Source organism: Balaenoptera borealis (genome assembly GCF_965194805.1).
Source record: "Balaenoptera borealis genome assembly, chromosome: 13".
Taxonomy (NCBI): Eukaryota; Metazoa; Chordata; class Mammalia; order Artiodactyla; family Balaenopteridae; genus Balaenoptera; species Balaenoptera borealis.
Genome location: NC_138870.1, coordinates 44,005,231 through 44,019,789, shown reverse-complemented (window position 1 = coordinate 44,019,789; position 14,559 = coordinate 44,005,231). Strand labels below are relative to the sequence as shown.

The 14,559-nt window shown below is 44.3% G+C and overlaps 1 protein-coding gene across 9 annotated transcripts in view; it reads right to left on the bottom strand.

The window, feature by feature from the left end:
- The window catches only part of SCN8A (sodium voltage-gated channel alpha subunit 8), a 122,122-nt gene that overhangs the window by 16,082 nt on the left and 91,481 nt on the right, over nt 1-14,559 (bottom strand). For 6 of the 9 annotated variants that reach the window (XM_082350524.1, XM_082350523.1, XM_082350518.1 and 3 more), the window contains 3 exons: nt 12,069-12,242; nt 6,492-6,614; nt 401-685 (listed from right to left, as the gene is read on the bottom strand). In XM_082350524.1, the coding sequence (XP_082206650.1) occupies nt 401-685; nt 6,492-6,614; nt 12,069-12,242 (582 nt within the window). The remainder of the gene's footprint in view (nt 1-400; nt 686-6,491; nt 6,615-12,068; nt 12,243-14,559) is intronic. The other 3 variants (XM_082350525.1, XM_082350521.1, XM_082350522.1) reach the window with 1 other exon arrangement.

The window sequence follows — 14,559 nt, the reverse complement described above, 5'->3', positions numbered from 1 at the left end:
CTAGTGTAGCTGTTACGTGGGATTGTTCTGCTCCATCAATTTTTTTTTTTTTTTTTTTTTTTGGTCTATGCACTTACCTACTTTATTTTTTCTTTCTCTTTAACTACATACTCTGTCATGGAGAGAGATGGTGATCTCTCTGCAACTTTATTATGCTGCAGGAATCCTTATTTGTTGCTAAGCAGAACTCTGCTTCTGAGCACAGTGACAGATTCCCTAGGCTGAGGTTTTGGAGATGTCAGAGTACTCAGGAAAGGTGTCTCCCTGGAACTGGTTTGGGAAATGACATTGTCCTCTGACTTATTAACAGCAATCCTGATTCTGGACGCAGGGTTGAGAAGGAACCAAATGAGATTTCTGCTAGCCTTCTGGATTTCATAGGACTGAAAACAATCCTTACCACTTGAAGAAGCGCCAGATATCCTGCCCCGACGTTGTCAAAGTTGATCTTCACGTTCTTCCATCTGATTTCTGTATTGTTCCCCTCCATGAGCTTTTCACACTCAGTTTTATTGTTGACATCTTCAATTTCAAATCGGATTTCAGAAGACTCATTAAAGCAGTAGTGGTACTTTCCGGCAAACAGGTTAACTCCCATGATGCTGAAAATCAGCCAGAAGATGAGACACACCAGCAGCACATTCATGATGGAGGGGATGGCGCCCACCAAGGCATTCACCACCACCTGCATTTGGAAGGGGGAGGTTGCTGAGTGTCGGGAAGAAGTACAGGCACACATACTCTTTTGATTTCCAGGAGGGGAATGACACTTTGTGGCTTGTTCTGACTATGGAAACATTATGTTCCCTTTGGAATTAGGGATCCATAAGCAGGACCAAAATTTTGTATATCTATGAAATATATTTTGAGGAATTCTAAAAATTACATATTTATTTCATTGAACACAAATTCCCCTGCCCAAGTTGACCTAGGTCTCTCTCCTAGGCATCAACCTCAGACTGAAAAAATTTTTTCATTGTCTAGTGTCCCTTCTCATCAACTCATAAAATATGCCCCCCATGGGAAAATCTGAGTGACTTCAAGCTCACCAGTTGCCTTTCGACAGACATTCCCCCTCTGCAAAGCAAGATGAGATTGTTCAAAATCACAGAGAACTACCCTGTGGGGTTAGCAGTGAATCACTCAACGGTACATAGTCTCTTTTATGACTGTGCAAGGCCAGTTATCTTATTTCAGGCAAGAGCTGAGCATGCATTTTTTGCAGGCTCAAGGAAAAAAAAAAAAAAGCCATATTCCCTCTACCAAACAGTATAAAATAAAATCTGAACAGTTGTGTTTTCCATGCAAGATTCATTATTCTTCTTCAGGCTTTTTTTTTTCTGACTTTGCAGGCTTCTAGATCTGAGTCGCCCTCTGCTTGGCTAATGCTGGTGTCTCTCTGCTCAATCCGGGGTTTGACTCAACTCTTCACAATGTATTATTAGAAAAAGGAATAATTTGGGTTTTTTTGGAGAATTTTGGGTTAGATCGCTGGTCTCAAAACCCAAAAACTGGCATATTGTTAAAAATCACTGACTACAGTAAGCTCGGGAGTGAAAAAAAGCAAAGGGAAAGGAGCTCCCTCAGGAATCAAAGTTTCTGTGTTGTCTTTAACTTTGATTTTGCTTCACACTGTAGATGAGAATAGCTAGACAACACTTCCACTGTGGCAGCAGTTTTCACTAGAAGAGTTCAAAGTGCTTTACAAAAATAGCGTTTCAGGTGGTGGGGCAGAAAACAAAGCTGGTGTTCATTTCTTCCCTGATTCTCACTTGCTGTTGTCTTAAGCAGGACTGCTAAGGCCCAGAAAGGTGACCCTAAAATGGGAAGCATGTGTCTTCCTTTTTCTAGTATCCTAGGAGGATAAGTGGAGTTAAAATAAAGACCCTGGATATAAACAAAGTCTTCTAATGTTTTGTTAGAAGGAGGTGACAAGTATCACCACCTTCTTCCATCCGCTTTTCAGTGCAGGGAAGAGACAGGACACGCTGCCAACCAGCACAGCATGGAAATGGCCAAAAGGGCCGTGCTGTAGAAGGAACACCAGGGGGCAGCTCTGGGCTCTAATTTGAGCCCGATTTGGGATCAGGTTTTCCTTATCTTCTGTTTTTGCCTTAGATTGTAATGTCGCTCATTGGAACACGTGGCTGAGAAGAGCTGTCTGTCCTGTCCTATATAAAAAAGGCAACGATACTCTGCTAAGGAGTCACTCTCCCTTAGATTAAAATATTAGTTTTGTGTTTCTCCAATTCATGTATGAAGGCCTTTAGATTGAGAGGCAGTTATTTCTTAATTCTTAGACCAAGAAATCTCTTCTAGATGTAATAGCTCTGTCATTGGTATAAAATAATTATACTTCCATTGTTCATTACTTTGAGCAAGGAAAGCCAGAATACCTGCAATCTGGGAACTCCCCAATGTTATTGTGGAGAATGATATTCATATTCATTCATTTATGTTACCAAATGTGTCAGGTGATCAGATATGAATTTTACCTCCTCTTTCTACAGTTGCTTACCCTTTGATGGGAGTACATCAAGGCAATGAAATGTGCAAAAGAATAGGTAAAAGGAAGATGACCCACAAATGGAATAATTTATTTCTCAAAAGTTAAGAGAGTAGGTTATGTAAAGTTTCAGAAGCTCAAGTCTACGTGACAGCATTTTGCAGCAGAGCTCAGGTGAGACAGCGTGACCTTCTATTAGACCATCACAAGTGTGCAATACAGAAGTTGGCCCCAAAAGATTTGAAACCTAGAAATCTTGCTTTTTGTATCAATTCAGAATATACCTCCTCTAGGAATTCTTCTGACTGCCTTAACCTAGTCTAACCTGTCCTACATAGTGTCTATGTGTTACAGTTAAATATGGGGCAATATTTCCAGCAGGGAAGAATAATTAGCTAATTGACTAAGAAATCTCTTTGCACTTTTAAACTCATAGATATGCTTAAAGGAATCAGTACACAAAAGTATTTACTGGGCCTCGTTCTCTGATATATATGACATAAAAATCCTATAAAATCCAATGTACTTGTAAGATGTAAATGTACTTTCACTTATAATGAAATGTACTTTCATTATAACCAAAGAAAAACTTCTTAGCTTCATTTCATGAATAAAACAGTAAACAGCTGATGAACTTTACTAATAATTCTTCCTTGTTGTGAACATTAGCTAATATTCTCAGCAACCAAAGAGCAAGAAACCATGCTTTCTTATTTTGAACTCTTACACTATAGACATATATATAAATGATAATTTAAGTTTCCATGGATAGTTACATAATAAAGTGGATCTCCTCTTCTGCTCCCTAATAACTCAAGTTATTCTGTGTCACCTTTAATTATGATGAAATTCACTATTGTTAAAAATTAGGTATAGAAATATTACTCAAAGCTAGGATCTAGCAACCTATAAAGTTACTTATTGCAATGCAAGTTTATATTTAGCAGTTGATAGAAATCTCATTTGATGAAAAAATTCCAATGGGTACTAATTCTTTCAGCATTTTTGTCTTCTCTATAATGCCTAGAACATTATTGCTCATTAAATACTATAAAATCTGTCAAATAGCTTTTAATATCTGGCAGAGGGAACATGGCTTTAATGGACAACTATATACTGACAACAAAAATGCATGCATGTTTCACAGCATTACTATTCTGTACCCTCAAAAATTTAACAGCACAGCAAAATCCTTAAATGAAGATTACTATGGAGGAGAGAAAAGCAAAGAACTACATTAAGCATTCCTTTGCCGACAGCATGAGTGTTTCAGTGTTCTGGTCTTTGGTTTGAGGAAGAGACTGAAGTCAGTGTCCCAGGACAGGCTAGGGCCTTATGTTCCCTCTCAAGCGAAGGTCTGAACCTCTCACCGGAGCAGCACAGTGACAGTTGAGCCCATCTGCATTGATGTTCATAAAGATGTCTTGTTTAAAATTTTCTAAGGGGATAATCGCTTAGATTATGCAAGTGTTGGCACACACAAGGACCCAAACCAACAAATGAAAAACACGGCCCTGCAGAAGAGTAACGTTCAAGTAAAACGTAGGTCCCTAATTCTGTTTATTATTGGGGCAAATTCACTCCTCCCTTCTTGCAGTTATTCTTGCACAGAAAGGCTGGAGGACTGCAGGAAAGGAATGGGTCCTGAGTTTTCACCTCCGGCCCAACCAGAAGTGGCCGTGCTGTTGCTGACTGGAGCCAACCAAAGGAGGTGACATCCTTTACCAGAGCTTCCCTTACTGAATGTTTACTGTTTGAAAGCCCGGCTTTGGGTTCAAACTTGTTCCTGCCCTTATCATCTCATTTGAAAAAACCTTTACTAATGCTTTTCAAATAAAACTGTCTCCTCTTCTGGTCATCCATTCCAGGCCTCTGGGCTCCTCAACCACTTGAAAGTTGACAAGTAAAAGTGTTGAGGAAATGGAAACTGCAAGTCGCGGAAAGGTGAGGAAAGAAGGAGGAGCTAAAGGGAAGAGGTGTGGCCACCAGAAGCACTCCTGTGTTGGGACAATTCACGGAATTTCCTCGTGAGCCAACTGGCGGCAGCTGGTCAGGGAGGACTGCTTCTGCCACAGGTTGGGACTGGCAGTGATGGGCACCGAGATGGAGAAAGTCAGTAGCAGTGGCAGTTGGGCATCTTTTTTTGGGCTTTCTTTGGGTATTACCAGTCTCCTTTTAGGAGTTCCAGGACCCCTCCTGGGGCATGTGGAGGATCACAGGCTACTGAGTTTAGGTACAATGTTGCAATTATTGTCTTCAGTTTTCAGTCACCAAAACGGATTATCAACTTTATAACAAAACTAGTATGATTTATTTAAAAAATTTAACTAACCCCTTCTGAAAAAAGTGGGAAGGTGGGAGAGGAGGGAAGAGCGTTTTAATCCTGTTTTCAGTGACACCATGGCCCCCTAAAACACTGAGCCCTCCGCAATATCCTCTCTTTCCCCTTACATTTAGCTCGAGCATAACAATGACCTGATTGCACACGTTCTGAAACCTCTCTTATCTGTGGGAGAAAGACTTAGAATCCCAACTTTTGTTTCTTAAATTAAAATAAATTTATGCTGCTGTGGAACTGACCTTCCTGCAGATGGTTTCAGGTGGGTTGCAGAAAGCTTATATTTAGTAAACCAAACTGTGACTGTGCTACAGGAGAAATGCAAATTTCTTGCAGAAAGCATTTGTCTGGATAAACTAAAATAATAAAATTCCCAAGTCCCAGTGAAATTTTCGTCTTCCTGTACAGATGTGGGTGGCTTCACGAAACAGCGGCCAGGAACCCACAGATGGGGACTGATGACGCAGCACTGTCCTGGTACCTAGTTTCTCTGAGCAGTCTTGCTTCACGTGGGCTACCACAACAGTTTAATTTTTATTCCTACATTCTGACATCTGCACGTTTAAAAACGCATCCTCTGGTTTGCTCTCCTGCATGTATTCAACATCTGAATTAAAATGAGTTTTCTTGGTCTCGTTAAGTATAACAGACCTCTCTGATTACCAAAGGACAACCATTACCACCAAAAGCCAGTGGTCCATTTGATTTTACGGACTTGCATGTCTGTGTGTGTGTGTGTGTGCGCACGCTCGCGCACGCACATGTGCACACACACACAATTTTTTTAAACCAAGAGAGACAGCAAAAAGGCACCAAAAGAGGGAGCCTTATTTCTATAGTTGGCAGGGTGACAGCACCTTGCACTGTTTGGATTTGGGTGGAGTTATCTATCGCCAAAGCAGGAATAGCAGGTGTTGAGAAATTTCAGGAGAACTAGCTGATAGTCATCTAGCATCGTACCCGGTTGTTATTTTGACAGTGTTAGGACAGGGGACCGTATAGCGTGGGCAGAGGGGTAGCGGGGTGAGGAGGAAAGCTTTGCTATCAGACAGAGGCTGCCAGTCCTTACGGGACTGGGCTGAGAACAACAAGGTGCAATAAGAGGAATCAGAACAGAAAGAAAAGCATTTCTTTTCCCGGGGCCATGCCAAATTCCGCTCCGTCCCCAATTCCAGGCCTGCCATCCCGTCTTCAAGCCCCTTCTCGGCCGCTTTCTCAGCGACTCCAAGGCCGCAGTCCCCACCTGGCTGACGCCCCTACACTACACTCTCCCTGCCTGCGGCCTCTGCTTTTCAGTGGGTCTGTGGGTGACAATTCCCCTTCTTTGCACCTGGTGATTCTCCCTATTAAATCAACAGCCCAGAAAGCCGCCCCAAGGGCTACAGGTAAGCCAGGCCAGATGAGAATAGCCAATGTTAACATGTTCTGCGATGGCATGTCGTTGGGGGTGGGGCCGGTATTAATGTGATGAGGCAGCTAAACGCGACTGCCCTTGGGGCAGGTGCGGGGGAGAAAGAGTGGAGGATCAAATCAGCAGCTGCATCCAGAGTTCGTGTGTGAATGATCTTTCCACCACGTGATCAGTTCTAGCATGCTTAGACAGTTTCCACTGGCATGCAGAAGGATCAGCTGCTCTTAGTATCTTACCCTCATCCCTTCAAATCGTGATAAGGCTCTTAAGGGTCTCAAAGCTCTTAGGGTCCTAAGGGACTTTATGGCACCTAGTTCCGAGTAGCCCAGGGCATTAGCTATAAGGCTGACTAAAGAGACCTACACGGAAACAGAAGAGAAAAACAAAAACAAAAAAAGGAAACAAAAGAAAAAAAAAAGAAAAAGAAAACAGAGGTTCCAGAGTGTTAGAATAAAGCCCCTAGCACTGATTATACAGATTGGGCCCCCCCCACCCCAGGAAGAGGAAGTGGGTAACACCAGCTGCCTACTTCAACTTGGACTCAAACGACCTGAAAGGAAAGGTGGTTGAGAGGCAGAAGAAAAAACACAAAGGGAAGAGAACGCGGAGAGAGGGCAGTAGAACAGACATACAAGTTGGCAAAGGGAAGAGGCTGAAGGGAGAGGGAGAATGAGGAAGTTCCATTGGAAGGAGAGGAGCCTGAACAGATGACAAAAACCTTACCCTCGCCCTTTATAGTCTCTGCAGGTCCCAGAAGTTCCCATTAAATTAAGCCAGACAAATTTAATGGTACCTATGGAAAAGAATACAGATAAATACACACACTCCACACAGGCTGCCCCCTCCTCAGCTCATTCACCATGGATTTCCAACAGAGACAAACTCTCTTACTCCTGGTTGACAAGAAACCATTGGTTTGAGAATTGGATGCGTTACTACATCAACAAGGAAACGTATTCAGTAAGTACCACAGCTGACTTTGCAGTTCCCAACAAGAAAAGGACCAAAAGAAGAAACTTCTTGATGGAGGTTTGGCTCCATGGGAACTCACTTAAGTGATTCTATCTCTCACTTTTAACCACAACAATCCTTCCATCTTTTAACTGTAACCATGACTCCTTCATGGCCACGAGAGCTTGGGTGGGTCTGGACAACTGAATCCATATTTTCCCTTATAATTCCCATTCTTTCTCTCCAGAACAGCCCCAAAAGAACTGGCCTCAGGTCTGTCCTTTCCAGGACAATCTTCTATTACTCTCATCATCAGAATAACAGCTGGAAGGGTTCTTGGAATAATTTTTTATTTATAGATGAGGAAATTGAGACCCATACACAAGAATTTGCCCGGTGTCACACTGGCAGTTCTGGAGCCAGGATTAAAGGCTCACATGCCTGATTCCCAGGCCAGAGCTCTTTCTCCCATGGATAGGTCACCTCCCTCACTGGCAGGTTGGATGACAAAATCTCAGTAGAGGATTACGGTATCTGAACAATTTGGGGTTGAATATGTTGCCATGCTGGGGAGAAGTAGTCTGGTCTCTAGGCCTAGAGTCACGGTCAAATTCTTCCCTGCTCTTCCACCAGCAAACTCACCTTATTCTACCAGAGCTCTCAGAACAGTTACCATGCCGACCCTTAACTATACCTAGGGCTGCCTGGGCCTAACCGGAGAGAGATATGTAGCTCTTCAGGGGGCACCAGACCTGAAATACCTTTAGTTAGAATGTTTGGGCTCTGGCTTTCTTAGAGCAGTCTTTCCTTTATATTGCACCACAAATTCTGGGATCGGTTAAGATGTTTCCATCAACAATTCTTAAATTCCCTCTACTGGGAAGTGGTGATTACAGATCGGCTTGGCCTAAACTGGTATTTTAAAGCAACAATCCATAACTTAGTTTCATTTGTTGCTTTTTATCTCTAGCTGAGGGATTTACTTCTTTGATTCCATACCTCTGAACTGTAAAAAAAAAAAAAAAAAAAGTTGCTTTAAATGAAGATATTTATAATTAAGCAGCAGGCTGGCAGCGGTAGAAGTAGCAGGTCAATGACCTAGTGAGGGTCACGGATGAACAGGCTCAAAGGTTTCAGTTTTTAAAAGGGTTGTGAACCTTCAACTATGCTTGTCCTCATAACCCATTAGTGTAGGTCTCTTCTCTAGAGTCCTGGGCAGTATCCAAAGCAAATCTGGAATTAAATGCTGCCCTAAGGCTGACTAAAGAGACCTACATGAGTAGGTCTCATGCTCTTTGAAGGGTAGATGGCTCAGAGTTCAATTTCTGTTCAAAACAAGGGCCTCAAAATCCTTATCTAGAACACAGTAGTACCAACCAATCATTTTCCCTCCATCCATCATTAACAGTAAGACTCTACATGGAGGTATCTTCTGCCTACTATTGCCAAGTGCAGCCAACTCTTAACCCCAAAGAATCTATAGGTACATCTGAAGATAAGTGACCTCAACCAAATACATGAGTTCAAAATACCTGAGTCAACTTCATCCTGTGAAACTATGCCAGGTAAAGACTGCAAAAAACTAAGTTTCATACAAGACAAGACAACCCAAGTTCTTCTCGGGGCGGGGGGCGGTGCGTAATTTATCTGATAATAAATAGACCTACCTAAAGTGGGGGGAAGGGTGGAGGAGGTACAGATGCCAATTCAGAGGCTGGCTCTAAATGGTGCTGAGAGTAGTCTGCCGCTCAACTCATCAATCTGGCCAAGATCACCCAAGACAGGATCAGCAAGCATCCTATCTGGGTTATTCCTAAACAGTTAGGGGCAATTTTATAATCTGCTGAGTCTCCATGTTAAACTCTCACTGGACATAATCAGAACATTGTTTAGAGTTAAGGAAAGAATCAAACCTGAAAAAAAAAAAAAAGGAGTTAAGGGGAAGTCAAAATCCAGGGTATCTGTGGCTTCAGGCATTGAAAAAAAGGGAGAGACACTGGGTGGCTTTTTCAAAATGATGTGAACATTTTCAAATGGAGAATGGTTTCAGTAGTCTGAATTCAGGATGAGGTGAATGGTCTCTGCAAGTTCCCATCCCTGGAACCGATATGCTGGCTAATCTCTGGATCTGATGTGGTAAACTTCCCTGGGAAAAGATGACAAAATTCTTTTCCAGGACAAGATCTCCAGTGCAGCCAAGGACCTGGGCAAAAGAAAATGTTGTCTATGTTTGGGAATTCACCTGGCTTATAAACACAGAGAGTTAACCTTGGAAGTTGTCTAGATCATCCCCATGATTCTAAAAAGTACTGTGAGCAGCTATAAAGGGCAACAGGGAAGAATGAAAATCCATTAGGGAAACAAACATGGTGATGAATAACAGATTCAGACATCAAGTCACCGGTGGATGAAATGGGAGGAAGAGAGTCTCAGAGATGCTGCAAAATTAGGACCTAAAATTTACACCTGCTGGATGTTCTCAAATGCCAAAGGCACTAGACACTTTGTCCAAAAGGACAGCAAAAACTGACAGTTCCACGTGTCCAAGTGTCAGTCTAAACCTATTCTCCACCCACAACTCAAAAGTGCAGCCACGGCATGGACTGGGGCTCCCCCAACACCCGCCCCCCACCACCAGCACACTCTGCTTCACACTGGTTATTTGTGTATGTGTCCCATCTTTTCAGTCCTTTGAGAGAAGTGACCTTGTCTTCTACTCTCTGTATCCCCCCACAATACCTGGCAGGAGGCTTTGTGTTGCGGATGCTCGATAGACATGAGACGTGAAGAATAAATGCACTGCTCTGTCCCAGAGAAAACAGAAGGAAGGTCCTGGGAAAGCCCTGTTCCTGGAATGCTGGATTTCCACAGCCTGGAATCAGGTCAGAGTGGCCCAGCAAGCCAGTGTGAGCTTCCCAGGGGCCGGGACTATGCCTGCCTGTCCCTTGACTCCCTATGGCTTCTGGGACAATTCCTCACGGAGAATGGTATTTCATTTATGTCTGTCTACTAGTCACTGGTCCAGAGGTAGTCTCAGGAGCCAGTGTCAGGTCTCATGGCAATGTAAGAATCCAGCAATTCCCCAAAGCTAGGGGGATTTAAGGATTATTGTCAGTTGGCTACATGCCTTTCTCATGTTTTTTGTTTCCCTGCCACCTAGTATAAAAAGTACTAAAAATATTTGCTAAATAAATAAATGGTGACATGCAGAATCGTTAATGCTTTTAGCAGCTTATTTGGGTACCAGAGGAATGTGGGATACTTGATTAAGCCTCACAAATTCTGGGGTTGCCCACCCCAGGGGGAAGAGGAATAGAGTAGTAGAGGTTAGGGTGAACAGGAGGCAGGTCATGGTAGGGAAGATTGTTCTGAATCACAGCTTTCCTAGGGCTGCTGGAAGTGTGGTAGTGGATGTATCTATCCGAGTTCTTGGAAGGTCCAGAAGATGAGGGGCTTCTAGGATTCCCATGGGCGTCCCACCTGATTCTAAGTGGTCCTGAGGAGTTACAGTGAAATGAAGACTCCAGAGCACTTCCCCTGTTCTGTAGAAAGAAAGCTGGCCCAGTGTCACTTTAGTTCTCTGGGCCTTATCCCAAGCCCATTCCTTAGCCCCTAGAACTCAAGCTTTCCATCTGTGGGAGGTAGAGTCCCTTCCATCCAAGGCTGCTGAAACCTCTGGCTAGGAGCCTCTCTTGCTGGCAACTCTGGGGCGATACGTCTCCGATTCACTCGGAAGGCAGCCAGTGACCTCCTAGCTTCATTTAGGGATCTTCCCAAAGGCTTGCTTTTTGAAATGGGGAATGTAGATAGGAGCATAGTGACAGCTCTTGGAAGGAGTCATTAAACCATGGAAGTTGCAGGTGCTGTGTTGGGAAAAGAGCGCATTAACAGAGCAGAACGCCAGGTGCCTGTTACTTCCTTGCTGCTCTGTGCTAGATCCCGGAGGCACTCTACACGTAGTTCACCACATAGCCAATGAAACCCATATTCTAAATGTATCAACCCAGCCGCCAAACACTCCACTTTCTTGGCACTTCTCAGCCCTCAGAAGGAAGTGAAGTTTCCATAGGCCCTGCTCCTGAAATTCCCATTCATTCCCATTCAAATGCTGATTTGACTGCAAGAAAAAAAGCTTTAGTGATTAGACAGAATAAGAAACACTCATCATGGTTAGAAAACCCAGTAAGGAACAAGTCGTGGTGGGGTGAGAAATAGTTTCAGGTGATGCAGCTTCCACCCTGAAAAATAACATGGCAGGTGAAGGCCACTGAGCTGTGGAGATGGTCTCAAAACCTGGAGGAAAAAGGATTTTTTAAGAGTTTGATCACCTCTGTGGAAATGGCAATGTGTGGGAAGAGGGAGGGGTTTGTTTCGGGGTAAACTCGTCCTCTCCCTGACAGTCTGACTTGTTCAGATGAGTCTGGTATGAAGACTTGAGGTGGATGGGGGTGTCCATGGGGACGGTCAGCAGGAGAGTCTTAGATCCCACCACCACCTCCATCCCAGCAGCACCCACCTCGTCCTCTAAGCCCTCTCCTGGCAGCAGGAGGAGGACATCACACTGGTTTGGGGACAGAATCTTCCTGTTCCCAGCCTAATAACAAGGCTCTGACACCAGTGATTCTTCCCAATCCTAATCTCTGACACTTCTAGGCCAAACCACCAGAGTAAAGAGCTGCTGAGTTAGTCCCTGGAGCAAATGTAGGACTTCAGAGTCCCTTCCCAGAGTTACGATCTGAGTGCTCCATCTACATCTTGCCCTACACCCTGGGCCCCAGGCAACTCCAGCCCTTAGAGGAAGGACAGTCCCTGGTTTTGCTTTCCTGCTGGCATGGGTGGGAAGTAGAAAGCAGGACACGTACAGCCACGATGAGGAAGTCCAGCCAGCACCAGGCATTGGTGAAGAACTTGACGAAGCCATAGGCTATCCACTTGAGCAACATCTCCAGGATGAAGATATAGGTGAAGACTTTGTCAGCGTACTCCAGGATGGTACGAATGCTCTTTCTCTGCTCAATGTAGATGTCCTCGAAGGCCTGGAAGAGAGGCAGCAGCGGCCTATAGTGCCTAAAGGGAAACAAGCAACACGGAGGTACTGCCCCCCTCGGCAGCCCTCCCACCTGCGGTGGCCCGTCATCAGCTCCCTGTCTCTTTCGCTCTATCCCTTGCTACACATGGCTTTTCTCTTTAAAAAAGTGTTCTTGAGATGTAAGTCACATACCTCACAATTCAGCTATTTAAAGTGTACAATGCAATAGCTATTAATACAATTCAGAGTCGTACATCCATCACCACAATTTTAGAATATTTTCATTACCCCCCAAAGAAACCCCACACCTCTAGCTGTCACCCTCTAGTCTCCCGATCTCCCCCTAGTCCTGGCAACCACTCATCTATTTTCTATCTCCACAGATCTACTCCTTCTGGACATTTCGTATAAATAGAATCATATAATATGCGGTCCTTTGCGACTGGCTTCTTTAACTTAGAATAATATTTTCAAAGTTCACCCATATTGCAGCACCCCTCAGCACTTCATTTTTCTTTTTATTGATGAATAATGTTCCAGTTATGGCTATACCAACATTTTGTTTATCCTTCATCAGTTGATGGACATTTGTGTTGTTTTCACTTTTTGGCTATTGTCAATAATGCTGCTATGAACATTTGTGTACAAGTTTTCATGTGGACATGTTTTTATGCCCCTTGGGTATATACCTAGGAGTGGAACGGCTGGGTCATTGGTAACTCAAGTTTAATTTTTTTGAGGAATTGCCAAACTGTTTTCCAAAGAGGCCGGACCAGTTTACATTCCCACCAGCAGTATATGAGGGGTCCAATTTCTCCACATCCTTGTTGACACTTTATATATTTATAGGACAAAAATTTTTCTCCCTTCAGCCCCTGACTCTCCACAGGTACAGGTGGAGAGTTCCAGGACTGGAAGACACGGGGTGAAGAGAATCTCAACACTCCTTTCTTTCTCTGGAACTGCCAAATGAGGGGATGAGCCTTTGTCATGTGAAGGTCTGAGCACTCGTGCGTGCAGGGGGGTGGACTGCAGAAGCTCTGTGCTGGGGGGAGGGAATCCCTGAAGCATGAAAAAAAAAAAAAAACTGGAGGTGGGCAAAGGGTCCTGTGCCCTGCGGTGGAGGAGCCTGATCTGAACAGTTCCAGAAGGAAGGACAGAGTCAGGCTGCCCGCAGACTCTTCTTCCAAAATGCAGGCACACGGACATCCAGGTTCATTGCTGGGCAGTGGGGACAGAAATCACGGGTCCACAGTCCTCAGGGTCTGGTACAAATAAATCCTCTCCGCTCAGTGGAAAAGCTATAGCTTCCACGTCACGTTTCCCCTTAGCTCCACCTGTAGAAATCCATCCTAGAACCCAACATACGTGAGCTGTCTGAGACTGATCACCCTGTCACTGGGGGCTCTGATCCCCCTCTGAAATCTCCTCACAACCACATTCTAGTCTTTTCTTGGACGTTTTAGCTGTGGCTTCACTTGACTTGAGTCTCACGCCTACTACTGCGCAGGGTCTTCATGTCATGAGCCCAGACTCCCCCATTTTATTCACCTTTGATAAATAAAGACTGTCCCAGGTAGCAGTAAAGAAAGTTCAATACATTTGTTTCACTGGTGCTTCTACTCTTTTTCGTAGAGACGGGGGAAGAGAAGAATCAAAGGGTGAGGCATGTCCTCTCTTATTTTAGGTTTTCATTGACTAGATTTGAAGAATAATGATGACAGCAATAATAAAAGACCTTCCTCCATCCCTGGCCTGAGTCTGATCCTCCGTTTCTCAAGGGCAGGGCCTGCGCTGTCATCTTGGGGCCTCCACAGCGCCTCAGGAGGTGCTGAGTGAATGCCTGTTGGTGCAATAAACGGCCCGGGGGCAGGCAGGGTGGTCTGGCTCCCCTTCACTAGGGATGGAGGCTTTTTTGCCTCCTGTGCTAGTCCTGATGCTTTCCTGCATTCCTCACCACCCCCCACTCCCCACTGCTTCATGCTCGGGCTCTTCTTCACCACATGTCACTTCCTGTCTCGGCTTCTCCTATTCTCCTACCTCACAAGTCAGAGAGACTTCTCAAGTCACTGGGGGATCTTTAACACTAAATTTGGGGCTTCTCTCTTGTTATTTTTTGCTTCCAGATTAGGCTCTAATTCCACACCTACATGAATGTGCCCACCCTCTTTAAAAGCATTTCAAAATCCAGCATTCTTTACTTCTCCCTTAATTAAAAGAAGGAAAATGTGTGGTGTCTCTAGTCTCTGCTGTCTTCGAATCTACTCAACTAGGAAGCAGCTCCCTCACAGCAGACCCTGTCCAGATCTCCTCAGTTATAATCC